The sequence below is a fragment of the Coptis chinensis genome, unplaced genomic scaffold, assembly GCF_015680905.1.
Source record: "Coptis chinensis isolate HL-2020 unplaced genomic scaffold, ASM1568090v1 utg1782_pilon_pilon, whole genome shotgun sequence".
Classification (NCBI taxonomy): Eukaryota; Viridiplantae; Streptophyta; class Magnoliopsida; order Ranunculales; family Ranunculaceae; genus Coptis; species Coptis chinensis.
In genome coordinates, this window is record NW_028238116.1 from 74,474 (window position 1) to 89,288 (window position 14,815).

Consider the following 14,815-nt stretch of genomic DNA (forward strand, 5'->3'; position numbering starts at 1 on the left):
CTGTCAGTATCAGTAGCAAAGCTAAAGAAAATATCATAGCAAAAAGGAAATTTGAAATGAAGCGCTCAATTTTTTTTGTACAAACACATACATAAACTTGATAGGCGTTACATGACCGAAACACTTATTTACATTGATGAATAACTCAATTGCATACTGAGCATATGGAAAATTGAGATGTATGGAATACTAAGGAACCAGTGGTCTAATCAACATAAATAATAGGCCATCCATTCAACAACACCCGCCTATTCTCATAGGCATCAACATCTTTTACTTACAATAGGCCAATGATTTGAAACCAACTCTTCAGCGATGTTTGATGTTATTATTCATGACACTGTAGCATTCTGGATAGCCAAATACTACGGGTCTCGCTTTGGAATTTATTATTTTCAACTTTTAGGCTCAGGTAGTCAGGTGTAACAACACTACATTGCCAACAGGATGTTAGATCGCAACAATGCAACAGTAACAATCCAGTGTATTTGTGAGTTGTAAGTTGTAAGTTGTAACTATATATTGTAGGTATGTAAACAATAATGAGGTTATAGATGAGACAATATCATCAGAAGGAAGAAAATCAAACCGCCTCGAATAATTATATTGATAATAATACACAAACCCTATCATTATACCTACTTGAACTCTACATCTAATATATGAATAAATACATTGATAGGTTACTGTTACAGGTGCTGAAGGACTTGAATTTCCTAATAAATGATCTTGCTGCTACAGTGCCAGACAGTTTGTTGCTTTGAGCAATGGCTTTCGCTTTTCTTCAAATGTTCAACTGAAACAAATAGTTTACCAATACATCATTTCGGTCCACAAAGAGAATAATTATTGATTTGTTATATCAGGAAACAAAATAATTATTGATTTGTTACGAAATGGAACTTATCATGTCATCACCACCTCTGGGGCCTTCATAGTAACCATCTTCATTTTCAATATACATGTGTTGCATTGCATTGTGAAGGGTAAAGAGAACAAAAGGAAAAAACAATCAGCAATAGACTTTTGCTGTCTGTGGGAGCCTTTTTCTATTAGGTTACATGTGTTCCATTACATTAATTTGTGTGTGTGTGTGTGTGTTTTTTTTTTTTTTTGGGGTGGGATTTGTCGAACACCTGTACCTAGCCCTTAAATTTCATTCCCGGATTCCTAATTGAAGCTACTGCCCAATTAGTTTACAAATTTTACACCATGTTCTTTGGAATAGAAAAGCAGAAATGAAGGTAAGAAGAATTAGGATCCTTCTTTGGAGGAAAAAAAATGAAGCTTAAAAGTACTGAAAAATTCGATTTCAAAATTTCCAAACTTCCAATCAGAAACAGTTCAAGATTAAGATTCAAACCTCAGTATGCAAAAGTGCAAAACATAAGCACATCCATTGTTACATCCGAAAATAGTTAGATACTTCAATTCGAGGAATTGTTCTGCAAAGGAGAAACTGGTTATGATCAAAATATATCGAGACAATGCACTAAAATTCTAAACAGTGCATATTCATTTCTGATGTACTATAAAGATTGAGCAAGCTGTATCTTGATATCCAAAGGAATGAGACAACAGATGATATACAAGATCATCAACCAGATCGGCTTTCAGACTGTTAAGAATCCAAGCGACATGATACTATTAATGAACCAAATGTCTCCCAACACTCCAACAGGGGCACAAAATTGTTGTGATTGGATCTAGATTCTACACTGATTCTGTAAATTGTATTAATATTTAGAATGATGTTGGCCTATAACCAAAACAGATAACCTTTACCTTTAATTTCAAGATGTTTTGGCTGTCAGTAAAGTATTGGTTTGGATGGTTAATCCCAGCATCACAAGAGGTTCCATGAACCGCTTCAAATGTTAAAGTGCATGCCAAGTGCAAATGTATATCCACGTTATTAGGCCACATTGAGAAAAGCTTAATAAATAAGAGTTTAACAATGAACTTGATTTAATAGACATTTGGGAATTACAAACCTGGTAATGGCAATTCCTAACTTTTTCCATCACGTCTTCCATAGAGTGACCACCAACTCCCATCTTACTAAGTGCAGCTCTCAAGTTCTCCTCACTTTAAAATTTACAAATAAAGTTCATACAAATCTATAATGGTTAAGAATATCATAGCAGATACATAGTTGATCAGTGACCACAGTATCACTTGTGAGATCCTTCATGGTCATGGGGGATACATATTTACAGTAACACATTGATACCTAGTGATCTTCTGTGGAACTGAATAATTAATTATCTAGGTCGCAATAAGGACACCAAGTCGGCAACAATTTTCTTCAGCTCATTTTGGCTTAACAAAAGCCAAGTATGATAGCAAAATGATTACTTGGGAGAAATGTGGACGCGGAAGCAAATATTAGTGAATATTTCGCTCCCACATGTTCTCTGTCTCTCTCATCCTCTGATAAGGGCCAAAAAGTGAAGTCGAGTTATAAGAAAGTCATATCTATTTATTACACAGTAGACAGTCTCCTTTTCATTTCTATTGAATCACACGGGTCCCGTATTGTTTTGCCTCATTCCTTACCTCTTCTTGCATATTTACTCTCCTATAATCAATTCAATTTTTTCAGTTCATGTAAGAAGTGCTTTTAATCTTTCTTTATCTATCAGCTAGGAAGGAATACTCAGACCCAAGGTATAGGCAAACAGTTGGTTAATTTGGTCATACGTTCGTCTTAGGGTATCAAACCAATCCAGGCATACTTTAGAATTTGTTAGTTAATAGTGAACAAATTGTTTTAAGCACTAAATAAGTTAATTCAAAGCGTAGAAAGCCTCACCTTTGCAGTGACATTAGAATTTCCATCTCGATCGCCTCCCATCCAAGAACCAAACTTTATTGGTGTGCAAGTCAAGGGAAGTGGCATTCCAGTATGTTGAAAAAAAGAAAGAAAGAGCTGAGTGAAACACTACTCCAAAAGAATGAGAAACCTATAGCAAATATCACATATTCGCAGCACAGTAGCATCAAAGTTACCAGCATAGCAATGAGAAAATAAGTTCCAATAGCCAAACAATTGGGCATGATCAAAAGATTCTACACAAAAATATATATGAATGAAACAACTTAAGGTGATGCATAGCCCTTTCACAGAACCTGGCAGATGGATTGCATGTGCAAGCCAACCCACAAAGAGTACGATGTGGCTCAGTTAGATCCAGGTAACCTGGAGCTGAAGTGTGTACCTTCTTAAGAGCATTGCTGACACGCCGCAGATAACGGGGCACTGCTCGCCAAAGAGATTGCACCACAATGTGTTGCTCCACAATGTGAAAAACTGAGTGTGAAGACAAACATCTATTATACAAGAAGAACTAAAAACAGAAGATAGAACATTATCTCAACTCAGTAGTTTACCAGCCCTAGCTTCATCTACTGGAGTGGGCTTGTGGCGCCTGAGCTCATCAGTCCGCCATATTGTAGTAATCTCTCTCACCTACCATTATCAAACAAGTCATGGGTGTAAATTGCATAAAATCTAAACCAAGTCTTCCATGACAATAGTTAATGATAGGTATGTACCAAATCTTCAATCAACATATCTCTATCTTCATGGCTAAGATCAGCGCGAGCATTGTACTCCAACAGGTACTGCAAGCAAAAGACATCTTTTATAAATCTAAACAATGTGTTAGCGTAAATCGATTACTACAAACTATACCACCATACTAATCATCTTACAGCGATTCTGATGTGTTTGTACTGCAAGGTGCGCCGGTTTATCTGTGTGGGGTGAGCTGTAAGAACAATCTCCACCACCTGCAGCAAAAACTGATCAACACCACAACCAATTACCTCTTCAATTTAGGAAAAGAAAAAGGAAAAACAAACCTGTTTACAGACTGTGTCATAGAGATCTTCGGGAGCAATCCCACTATGTATCAACTTATTAAAGATATCGTCACAAGATTTAGACAAAAAGGGTACATTTCAGCCTTACGTACACTGTATGCAAACATTAAAGATATCTCAAGTCATGCAAGTAAAAAAATAGAAAACAGATCAAGTGGATGCCTGTACTAATTAGCCAAGAAGTAGTGTAATACAATCAGATTACCGGTGGTGGGTTTTGGCAATAGTCATGAGATTGAGATAACGACTGAATGCTCTAGCCAGTGTAAGAGCATCTTCTAGTGTCATATTTGATATCTCCGACTTTAACTACTTTTCAAGCACCTCTGCCGTGTCTTCAATCCCTGCCGTCCTCATATTGAGAGCACTCTTAACAGAACATGCCCAATTCATCAGTTCAATAAACATCAAACTAATGAAGAAATAGGAGGAAAAGACGAATTCCCACATCTCAAAACAAAACACTATACACATAGGGTGACATTGCAGATTTAATTTAGTAGTACTCAAGTTCTTAGATCAACAAAATTTCGGCAAGTATAAAACAGAGGAAAAAAGATCAAATGCAAGGAAAAGTGCAACACCAACGTTTCAAACAGCAAATTAGACAATATATAGAGACAATTCAAATAAAATAAGAAAAACTCAAAGTGCAAAATAAACAGAAGGTTGAAAAAATAGTGGAAAGCATATCAACTTCAAATAGTGACTGAATCGCCATTATTTGAGAGAGAGAGGGGCGCATATGAAGAAGAGAAAGATAGATATGGGAGAGAATGGAAAAGAATCGGTTGGTATTATCTGATTATACTTGTCATTTTCTTAACCTCTTATTAAATAACCCAATTATTGCTAATTAAATAAAATTTATTGTAAAGCGTACAATTCAGATGGAATGGCGTGGATTTGGTTTTCTAATATACTCCCACATGAAAAGACTGATTAGTCCTACTTAAAGGTGTTAAGCAATTGTTTTATTTAAGGACAATATCGGTACTGAAAATTTATTAACACATAAAAAGACAAAGTAGTCCTCATTAATAAATAGCTAGGCATCTGATTTTATTATTCATCAAGGGTATTATGCGTCAGAAAAAGTGCGGGATGAATTTAAGAGGCCACGATCATTATAGATATATACTAGTAGTAGAAATGATGATAATAACACGATATAAATATTGATATAAATAATTATGTTATTCAATAATAAGTTAAATAAAAACATATATTTAAGGTTGTAAATTATATTTTTGTATTATTTATAACATTAAATACTATAAAAACTACATATTACACTAATAAATAAAATTTAGAATATATAAATGAACATTTTGAGTTTTATATTTTTTATTTCGATCCAGTTTGGTTCTAGTCTGTGTTTCTAAATGGTCCGATTTTGTTAGTACTCATTTTTAAACGGTTCCTAAAAATAAAAACCGGAACCATAATTTTTTCTACGGTTCTGGTTCCAGTTCCAGTTAAACAGATACCCATCGACACCCTTACTTCTCCTCAAGTTAGCAATTATGACAAGTGTTCTAAAAATCAATCTAGCAGTTTCTAGGCGGACTGATTAGGTGGGCTAGGCGGACTAATCAGCCTCTAGGCGGTCCAGTCATTTTTTTTTTAATAATTAAATGTTGAAAATTATAGACCCATGTAGACTTAAGACTTGAATGAGTTTAAAAGACTAAAGTCTAATGTAAATTATATGCTACTATAAGAAAGATTATATTTTTATCTGAAGTCAATATTCGTCAACTATTACGTATTTTTATAATAACTATCTTTGTTTGTGTTTATTTTTTGAGTTATAGTAAATGATTTTCTTCATTTCTTGTAGTATAGGCACTCTCCCACTGCCCGACTACCACCTAGTATTTTATAGAGCACTGATTATGATGGATCCATTTGAATGACATGGGTTCTTATCAGGCGCATATATTGAAATACGGCCCATATGTTATACTCCCCGATTCAATTGGACTTAAGCCCAGGACCAACCCATTAACACCCTACTATAAATACACGTTTGTTTTCCACTTTTCAACACCCCATTTTTTTTTTCTCTGCTCTGAAAAACCAAAAAAACCAAAATAAAAAATGGAGAACGCATCAAACATTTCAGAAAACGGAAAATGTGATTCTTCATCATTAATATTCTTAGGAACAGGTTGTTCAAGTGCAGTTCCAAATGTCTTATGTCTAATCCAACCTTCAAATCCACCGTGTCAAGTTTGTACCCAATCTCTCTCTCTCCCTCCACAACAAAACCCAAATTACAGGTCATCATTTCTTTCTAATTAATTTATTTTACTATAATTAGATTCAGATCTACGTGGCAAATGATGTAATAATATTTTTTTATGATGACAGGTGTAATACGTCACTACTTATTGACTACTGTAATGACGACGGTCAACACAAGTATATTTTGATTGACGTTGGTAAAACATTTAGAGAGCAAGTTTTACGGTGGTTTACGTACCATCAAATTCCACAAGTTGATTCTGTAAGTGTTGCTATAAATATTATATTATATAGTTTTGGGGATGGGTAAAAAAAAAATGATTAAATGTTTTTACAGATAATTTTGACGCATGAACATGCTGATGCACTACTTGGACTAGATGATGTACGGGCAGTGCAACCATTTAGTCCTACTAATGATATTCAGCCTACTCAAATTTATCTCACACAGTATGCAATGGACAGGTGCTTTTTTTCCATATATTTGTTATGTTACTTCAGCATTGTAAGATATGCGTATGTGAACGTTTACTAGTAGTCTAGCACTATGTTTATTAGTAGTTAGGAGACAGTAGTTAGTGGAATAACTAATAGGACTGCTAACCCTGGGTACAAACTAGTTAGTGGAATAACTAATAAGAAAATGCTAGAAAACCACTATAAGGTGTGGGCCAATGTTAGGTTGCAAAGATCAACATTGAAACATTGAGAGATGAAGAGTAAAATGACGATGTATTTGAGGATGGAGGGTAATCAGTTGATTGGGAGGAGAGAAAGAGAGAGAGTGATTGGGGGGAGAAAAGAGGAGAGAAAGTGTGACATTCACTTTTTGATGAAGGATAGACATTTAAATTTGGTCCCCTTAACCCAAGAGACCTCCTAACGTCAGTCAAACATAACCATTAGCTTACCTCAGCCAATTGAAAAATCAGGACTAGACCAAAGTTGAGTTGCATTTAGAAAATATAGGCTGTTTTTTTTTAATGCTTATTGTTAGCATTACTTATTACTAGATCTACTAGCATGACTGCATCAAACAAATTGAACCCTTCCAGGATCTCGATTGGTTAAAAACAACAGGGTGTTACTTGAATTCTATTTTGTTTGTCTGTGCTTCATTCTTTACTCAACCACGTTTTGTTGTTGAGCCGTATCGTCTTTTATGACATCCTTATTGACATTGTGACTTGTATCTTCGAAACAGTGTTGCTGAAAAGTTCCCCTACTTGGTTCAGAAAAAACTTAAAGAAGGCCAAGAAGTGAGGCGAGTTGCACAACTTGAGTGGAATATAATCAAGTCCGATATTGAGGAACCATTTACCTCATCAGGCCTACAGTTTGTTCCTTTACCAGTACTTGCTCTGATTCTGTCATTCTTGGATGTTTTGAGTTTACCTTCTCTCCCTATTTACTTTCTCAATAACTGCTTATATGCTTATACAGGTGATGCATGGTGAGGATTATATTTCATTGGGCTTTCTTTTCGGGGCAAGATTCAGAATTGCATATGTATCTGATGTTTCACGCTTCCCCGCAAACACTGAACATGGTACTCCTTTTTTTCCCGTCCATATTATCCTTCTTTATATTGCGTAAGACTACTGACCATGTATGCAACAACATTGCCTGTGTATCACATGGACCAGGCAATCCTGGGGAAAAACTGAAGTTGGAATCTCTAGGGACCAATCCAAGCCAGGCTATTGCTTTACGCCTCTACCTCTAGGGATCTCGGTTCTCTGTTGTTCTTTAGTTTTTGTTTCTGGATTCACTTATGACACACAGGCTAAAATAAACGAAAGAATTATTAACTTAAGCAAAAGCAGCCAAAACATAATAACCCATCAAAAACATGCTACGGCAAGATAGACCTTTAAATAAATACAATGTCCTCAAAAGGCACCACATCCTTTATCTCTTTGCAGGTTCCAAAAATGAAATAGAAGGCCCTTGATAGAGAATTTATGTGTACCTAATTGCTTATACACTGACACTTTCAAAGTGCCTTTAGGTCCACTTAAGAAAACCCGCACGAGGATTATCCTCTTGCCTAGAACATCTGTCAAAGAGGGCCAACAGGATTATGACCAATAAACTGAGAGAAGCCCTACATGAGGCAATATTGAAAAAAAAAAAAAAAGCTTTTATAATTTGCATTTTTTTTCCCCGCTAAAGGGTAATTGTATTAGATAGCAAAGAAATTACATTTTACATCTTGTGAGTGTCCTGAGTAGATCACTCCAACATATATATATTTAAGAAATAAGTCTAAAGTAGGTAGAGTATTGATTCTCTACTGTGTACAAAACTAGGCCTGTTTTCCCACCATTGCTTCTGTCCATTTGTTAAGGTTGCTCCTTTCTTTGCACTCAAGTCTAAATTTGCTTCCCTCCATGTGCTTGTGAGAACTATACATGCCTTTCCTTTGATCCTTTCCCAGTCAGCTTTTACTTTCCAGTGCACTGAGTTGGTTTGAAATGCTTTGATTGCTGCAGTTGAGTCCAACTCCACCCATATTTTTGTGTACCCCATCTCCATTGCTTTTGTTATACCTTCCACTCTTGCTCTTGATTCAGCCACATAATTTGTATCGATCCCAGGTCCTCAAATGTAGACTCCAATTACTTCTCCTGTATTATTCCTAAAGATTGTTCCCCAGCCTGCTGGTCCAGGCACAACCATCCGTATTGACTTTTAGGAAATCAGGTGGTGGAGCAGGCCAGTAACACTTGGGCATCTTTGGTGCTCTTCTCAGCTTATTTCTCAGTCCGAAGGCATGAAGTGTTTCCAGTTCCTAGGTGGTGTTGTCCATGGTGCCACCAGATAGCTCGTGCTCGTAGTATTGCCCTTTTGATGTGTATTCTTACATGCCCCTTGTCTACCTTCCCACCTAGACTCGTCTATTGGAATTTGCATAAACACATATGTCAGGCAACCTAGACTCGTCTATTGGAATTTAAGAGGCTTGGTGGGCTAGGGTATAAAGGAGGGTTCAGCAAATGAGAAAGCTTGGATACTCTGGGTAGTAATGGAATAGCGTTTTTATGAAGCCCTTAGATATAACAAGAGTAACAATGGATGTTCATAACCTTGGATTTGATATAGAGCAATCAAGTAATCTTGATTTGTATTTATCTTTTTCTTTTATTTTACCAAGGCAGTTTTGGTTCTGCAGTTATTTTGAAAACTGGAGCTGGACAATTGGATCTTCTAATCTTAGACACACTTTATAAGGTCAGTCTAAATAACAGCCTTAGATTCAATGCCTACTTCGTAATGGAGTACCTTTGTTTTTTTTTCTTAAATAGATGTTCTCTTTTAAAATTTGGTCTTTAATATTTTTCTCATGTTCTTTTTGCATTTTTTGGCCGGTTTGTCTAGACGGGATCACATAATACTCACTTCTGCTTGCCTCAGGTTAGTGCTTCTATACATTACTCTCCTTGGAACACTTAAAGTCACAAAATTTTTTGAAGTCACATTTTTTTTTTCAGACATTGGATGCTGTAAAAAGATTATGTCCAAAACGAGCTCTGCTAATCGGAATGACTCATGAGTTTGATCACCACAAGGACAATCAGGCCCTTACAGAGTGGTCTAGAAGGTAATAGCCATTTCCTTATTACCTACCCAGGTCATAACCTCTTAGTTTCAATACAAAACTCTTAAAAGTATAAACTGGTTATCTTGCCCTTTCTGAACTTCTGAAGGCTGAATTCTTTTCCCCTAAATTTCTTTGTTTAGAGAAGGAATCCTCGTTCAACTTGCTTATGATGGTTTAAGAATTCCTATCGACCTCAAATGAGGTAAAAGCCTGTTTTTAATTAACCTAGCTAAGCTGGTAATGCATCAGGATATTCAAGCTGCTCTGTATCTTACACAAGTTTACCTATTATCTTTGTAGGTTTGAATGTTTGATTGGGAGAACACCACCAAAAGCTTAATTCTGTTACTGATACTGATACTGATACTCATATTCATGTATGGCTCCAACATCATGTTTTCTTGGAGCATCTATTGTTTCAAAGGCTCAGAACAATCTTTGAATCAATGATTAGAAAATGCATCTCACTCAAAACCCAGTATATGCACGAGAAATCGGGGATATGATGGTAGAGTCATGCTGGATTAATTCAGGTGATCATGCAAACTTTTCTGAGTCCCACAAGAGTTCCGAAGATTTGTAATAATTGTATTTCTACCATGGAGACCATTAGATCATTTTGTTTTCGTATTTCGTTATACTATGAATTGTAGTTACTGGAGTTGCTGCCGTTATCAGTTATATGGTACTTGAATTGTAGTTACTGGAGTTGCTGCTGTTATCAGTTATATGGTACTTTTAGTGGTCACATAATATGACTATATGAGAAACCTTTGATGCAACCCCTTTGCAATACATGGGATTTCCTCACTCTGGTTTTATTTCACTATATCCTTATAAGTGCACTCACTATGTCCTTTGTTAGAGTGTGTCCCCTCGTACAATCTAAGATTCGAGTAGCATATTTGAGGGCTACCAGTTTGGCTTTTAAGTCTCTCTTGCCGAAATAAAACTTAGCTTGGACTGATAATAGGGCTGCAGATATTTTGCTGATTGATATGGATTCAGATGCAAGTGGCCAGATTGCCAGATATTGTAACAATAGCAACAATCACATGCTGCATCACTCTAACGTCTTGACCTACCATACAACCAACACTTAACCAGTACATGCCACTTTTTGAGGATTAAAACATAGTTTTTGTTTTTATTTTTCTTAAGAAACAAAATTCCAAGCTACCGTCAAATGTTCCTCTGACGTTGTTGTTCCTACTACAAGAACATTCTTACACTTTTCTCTTCCTAAGCGATTATATTCAGTTCTAAACTTTTAATAATGGATCAGGTAAGGTATCGTAACTTTGTGTGTTGGCCAAACATGTGTATCTAATATTTTTGATATGGACTGAAGTAGAATTCCCTTCCCAACTTACATTTCCCATGTGGATAACATTTTTGTTAAAGAAAAAGTTGTGTATTCTCGTGCCTAGCTTTCCTTTCTCTAATTCTCTCCATTCAAAAACTCACATGGAGTCAAAATGCCTCAAAGATCAACCACTGTTTTCTTGGACGCAAACTTGTCAATCAGGATTTGCTTCCGCTCTTTGGACTTTAAACTCGGTCCTGCATCATTATCAACTGGGCGGCCGCGGAGCTGCCCCAATGTTTTTCAAGATAACAGCCCTTTTAACGGGTGGAGCTGAGGAGCTGGAGCTACCGCATCCCTTGCTAGCAATGTTTTTTTTTTTGAAAAAGTTATGGGGTTAAGGCAGACCCCCACCGGTTTATATTGCAAAAGGGTAAACCTTACAAATCTCCCTAAGAGTTTGATCATTAAAAGGAGGTACACATAGACGCAAATCAACAGACTATAAGCCTAACACACCTGAGATCACTAGACATGCTACAATCGAACCCTAAGAAAGTAGAGCTAAAAATCCTACTTCCTAGTCATGATTTCCTTTACAATCTTAGGATGATCTTTCCTAAGATGAGAGTCAAGGCTTTCTCATAGTTACAAAAGAAACCTTCGCAAGCACAACACACATAAGTGAGTCCCAAAGTGTCATCCCAAAACTCTTTTGTGTAGTCCTCAAGATATCTCATCTTTTTGTTCTTAGTTAACGACTTAACCTTCTTCATCATTGCAAGTGTAGGCTCTATTTCTCCTGAAGAACGCTCTTGGATCCTTTTGCTTCTTTTTGGCTTCACAGTAGTCCATTGATTCTCAGAAAGCGCTGCATACTTTGATGTGCTCTTAGGCAATGCAATTGTTGGAGCCCCTATATACGTATCCCCAAACAACTCAGATTCACTCTCTAAGAGATCGTCATCTACATCCTCATTTCCATCAACTAACCCTTCATACATGTTTATTTCTCTACTATTTGGAAGTTGGTTAAGAGGAGTAACTGTTTGTTGGTGCCGCTCTGCTTGACCATTTGTGTCACCATGTCCAAACCCTCGGTGAACTCTCGAGGATGCCAACCGAGAAGCGGGTCCGATTGCGAAGCTTCATTGACATTTGCGAAGCTACATTGACATTTCTTTGTCTTTGGTGTCTTTGACCGACAATTCGAATCAGAGTCGTTGCTTGGTGGAGAAATTTCCAAGTTCGAGGTAGAGACAGCGGCGGCGGGAGTCGATCCTTGTTGTAGGTGATAATGTCCTTTCTTGTGCTCTAGCATTTCTTCCCCTAGGAACCCGGACTGAGGTGGTGATTTTGGACATTTGTTTGTAGCATGCCCAAACCGACAACAGATGGTACAAGATGGAGGCTTCCAAGGATACTCCACATCCGAGAAAAACATGTTTACCCCAAGCTTAAGCTTTCTTGATCGCGGGGAAGTCAAGTCCGGGGAATAGTAACGCATACCTTTGCAAAGTCCAGCCTTTTTTTTCTCCGATGTAGCTCCATCCATACAGAGTGGCTCACCAATCAAAATTTGGCCAAATATGAGAGGCCATTCTTTGTCGAGTTCTTTTGGAACTTTGAAGATTTTTGCCCGATAGGAACGGTGTTAATATTGCTTTTTTGTCCTTCAACCTCGGTGACCAAGGCGAATTACAAATATCTTGCCCGCAATGAAGAGAGGGCCACCTTCCAATACCATTTGTTTGTCCTCAATCATAGCAAACTGATAAAAAACAGTTCCGTCCAGTAGTTATCTCCATAGTACCTTTGAGTTTCCAAGTTCTTTCCAATGTACTTCTTCACAAAAGGGAAACCCAACCTCTTATCCAAGAAATACCCTACCACCGTGTCCTTCCATTCACTTATACCTTCATCGATGATATCTTGTGGAACTACAGCAGCCCCATCTTCAAAGATGGGTGCGCAACTATTTAACTTCGGTGGTTGTTGAAGAGACCGAGCTACGGTTATGAAACAGAGAGCTCCAAAGAAAAGGAGGAGGTGGGGAGAGAGAGGGGTGGGATGAGGAGGTTGAAGCCATGACGAAATGGTTATCAGGATAAAGATCGAATCTCTACTCAGGTGGTCTGAAGCTACCCAAAAAGGGAAAAAAATGGAAAGAGAAGAGGATAGGATCTAATAACCTAAAACTAATAACGTCTATTTAGGAAAACAGGTACACCAGATCGCAGGGTTAGAATAACCTAAGTTACTCCTGTTCCCTCACTTGAAGTCCCCATTGCTGACTTTTTCGTTGATAACCTCCTTGCTAGCAATGTTGGTTGAACTTTTGGAGGGGGTTGAGGCAGTCTAAGAGGGGCACGAGGTCGAGTGTCTACTTCTCAACCTGCTCTTTCTTGACATTCTCTCTCAATCTCATTCTCAGTCTTGAATTCTTGATAGCCTTAAGAGGTTTCTTAACAACCTTTTGCACACTTGCGGGATTACCTTTGGTCGCCTATTAGATCCTGGTCTACTACCAACTTCACCATTTTACTTATCTCCGGCATTTTAGGCAATGGCATTTTCCAATTTCTCTGCGTTCTCCAAAACCTCTCCTAATGACTCAATCATCTTATTTCTTTCTTCCACATTCTCCGTCTTCTCAATAACTGTTTCCCCATCAAGTTTCATCGGTGTCCAAACCTTAATTGGGATTCATATTAACAATTGGCTGTTCACCCTTAGGTTTCAAAAACAGGCCTATGAGGCGGTTTAAGTACAAGATCACTATCATCATCTTTACTACCTCTAAATGTAGCATCCAACGATACCGAATTCCCCTTTTCCATAATCAAATCAGTAGTAACCATACACAATTCCATCTATTCCTAACCAAAACTAGTACATCCTTTAATAGCCGAATTCCTCAGCACTAATAACTTATTACAGTTATTGTTACGGTCTAGTTTGAACCTAATGGGCTTCATAGGTCCGGAGAACCTAATGGGCTTTGTAGGTCTGGAGGAATGAATGGGCTATTAGGACGAAGTACAAAGAGGAGGAGTACGCAAAAACCATAAAGCGGAGGATATCGAATAATTGGCTAGGCGGTGGATCTGTATGTGCCACGTAGTAGAGGACACGTGGGAGTAGCACAGTGGATGGATGAAAGCAAGATCAAGGGTTAAACGTAGAGAGCGGAGGACCGAGTATAGCGGTGGATCTGTATGTGCCACGTAGTAGAGGACACGTGGGAGTAGCACAGTGGATAGATGAAAGCAAGATCAAGGGTTAAGCGTAGAGAGCGGAGGATCGAGTATAGCGGTGGATCTGTATGTGCCCGTAGTAGAGGAGGACATGGGAATAGCACGATGGATGGATGAAAGCAAGATCAAGGGTTAAGCGTAGAGAGCGGAGGACCGAGTATAAGAGAGAAGAGAAAAACCTAATAGAGAGGAGGAAAAAACTGAGAGAGAGAGAGAAGTGCCAAGAAAAAGGAGAGGAAGAATTAGGTTAAGAAATTGGGTCATAACATTGGCGCTGTCCGAGCGGACTGAACCCACGACTACGCCGGTTAAAAGTCACGGGGCTAAGAGAAGAGATGGCACCACCGAAAAGAAAAACAAGAGAAGATACAGAAATGGACGTCGTTGAAGCAAACAGTAGAGAAGTGGTTAATCAAACAGAGGTGGTAGGAAGAGAAGCAGATATGGCGGCAGTAGAGAGAATGAGAGAGATGGAGATAGAGATGGATAGGCTGAGGGAAGAGAATGAAA

General features: G+C 37.8%; 2 protein-coding genes across 6 annotated transcripts; one reads left to right on the forward strand and one right to left on the reverse strand.

Moving 5' to 3' along the window:
- Positions 1-531: 531 nt before the first annotated feature.
- Positions 532-4,036, reverse strand: LOC147473779 (phosphoenolpyruvate carboxylase 4-like). Of its 5 annotated transcripts, XM_086587047.1 has the most exons (10): positions 3,868-4,036; positions 3,718-3,795; positions 3,559-3,627; positions 3,394-3,472; positions 3,222-3,313; positions 2,816-2,869; positions 1,995-2,088; positions 1,786-1,868; positions 1,364-1,445; positions 532-796 (listed from the first exon to the last, which is right to left on the reverse strand). In XM_086587047.1, exons 3-7 carry the CDS (start codon positions 3,574-3,576, stop codon positions 2,086-2,088), a joined length of 246 nt encoding a protein of 81 aa, XP_086443173.1. In that variant the 5' UTR covers positions 3,577-3,627; positions 3,718-3,795; positions 3,868-4,036; the 3' UTR covers positions 532-796; positions 1,364-1,445; positions 1,786-1,868; positions 1,995-2,085. The 5 variants fall into 5 exon arrangements, 4 of the variants coding, with proteins under 4 accessions (XP_086443173.1, XP_086443174.1, XP_086443171.1 ...); XR_015210287.1 differs by having other exon boundaries at positions 2,816-3,313; positions 3,868-4,030; XM_086587048.1 differs by lacking the exon at positions 1,786-1,868.
- A 1,852-nt stretch (positions 4,037-5,888) lies between these two features.
- On the forward strand, positions 5,889-10,552 carry LOC147473780 (putative hydrolase C777.06c). The gene is made up of 10 exons (XM_086587049.1): positions 5,889-6,173; positions 6,265-6,400; positions 6,476-6,603; positions 7,343-7,490; positions 7,582-7,687; positions 9,314-9,372; positions 9,520-9,555; positions 9,633-9,742; positions 9,883-9,944; positions 10,043-10,552. Exons 1-9 carry the CDS (start codon positions 5,992-5,994, stop codon positions 9,941-9,943), a joined length of 966 nt encoding a protein of 321 aa, XP_086443175.1. The 5' UTR covers positions 5,889-5,991; the 3' UTR covers position 9,944; positions 10,043-10,552.
- The last annotated feature ends 4,263 nt before the right edge of the window (positions 10,553-14,815 follow it).

Bases quoted from the DNA above. Each gene is read 5' to 3' on its own strand.
- LOC147473779 (XM_086587045.1), bottom strand. The intron at 3,314-3,393 runs GTAAACTACTGA...CTTCACACTCAG, and splicing joins AGTAGATGAAGCTAGGGCTG to TTTTTCACATTGTGGAGCAA. The intron at 2,870-3,221 runs GTACACACTTCA...ACACCAATAAAG, and splicing joins TCAGCAATGCTCTTAAGAAG to TTTGGTTCTTGGATGGGAGG.
- LOC147473780 (XM_086587049.1), top strand. From the start codon at position 5,992: ATGGAGAACGCATCAAACATTTCAGAAAACGGAAAATGTGATTCTTCA. The intron at 6,604-7,342 runs GTGCTTTTTTTC...TCTTCGAAACAG, and splicing joins ACACAGTATGCAATGGACAG to TGTTGCTGAAAAGTTCCCCT. The intron at 9,556-9,632 runs GTTAGTGCTTCT...TTTTTTTTTCAG, and splicing joins CTCACTTCTGCTTGCCTCAG to ACATTGGATGCTGTAAAAAG.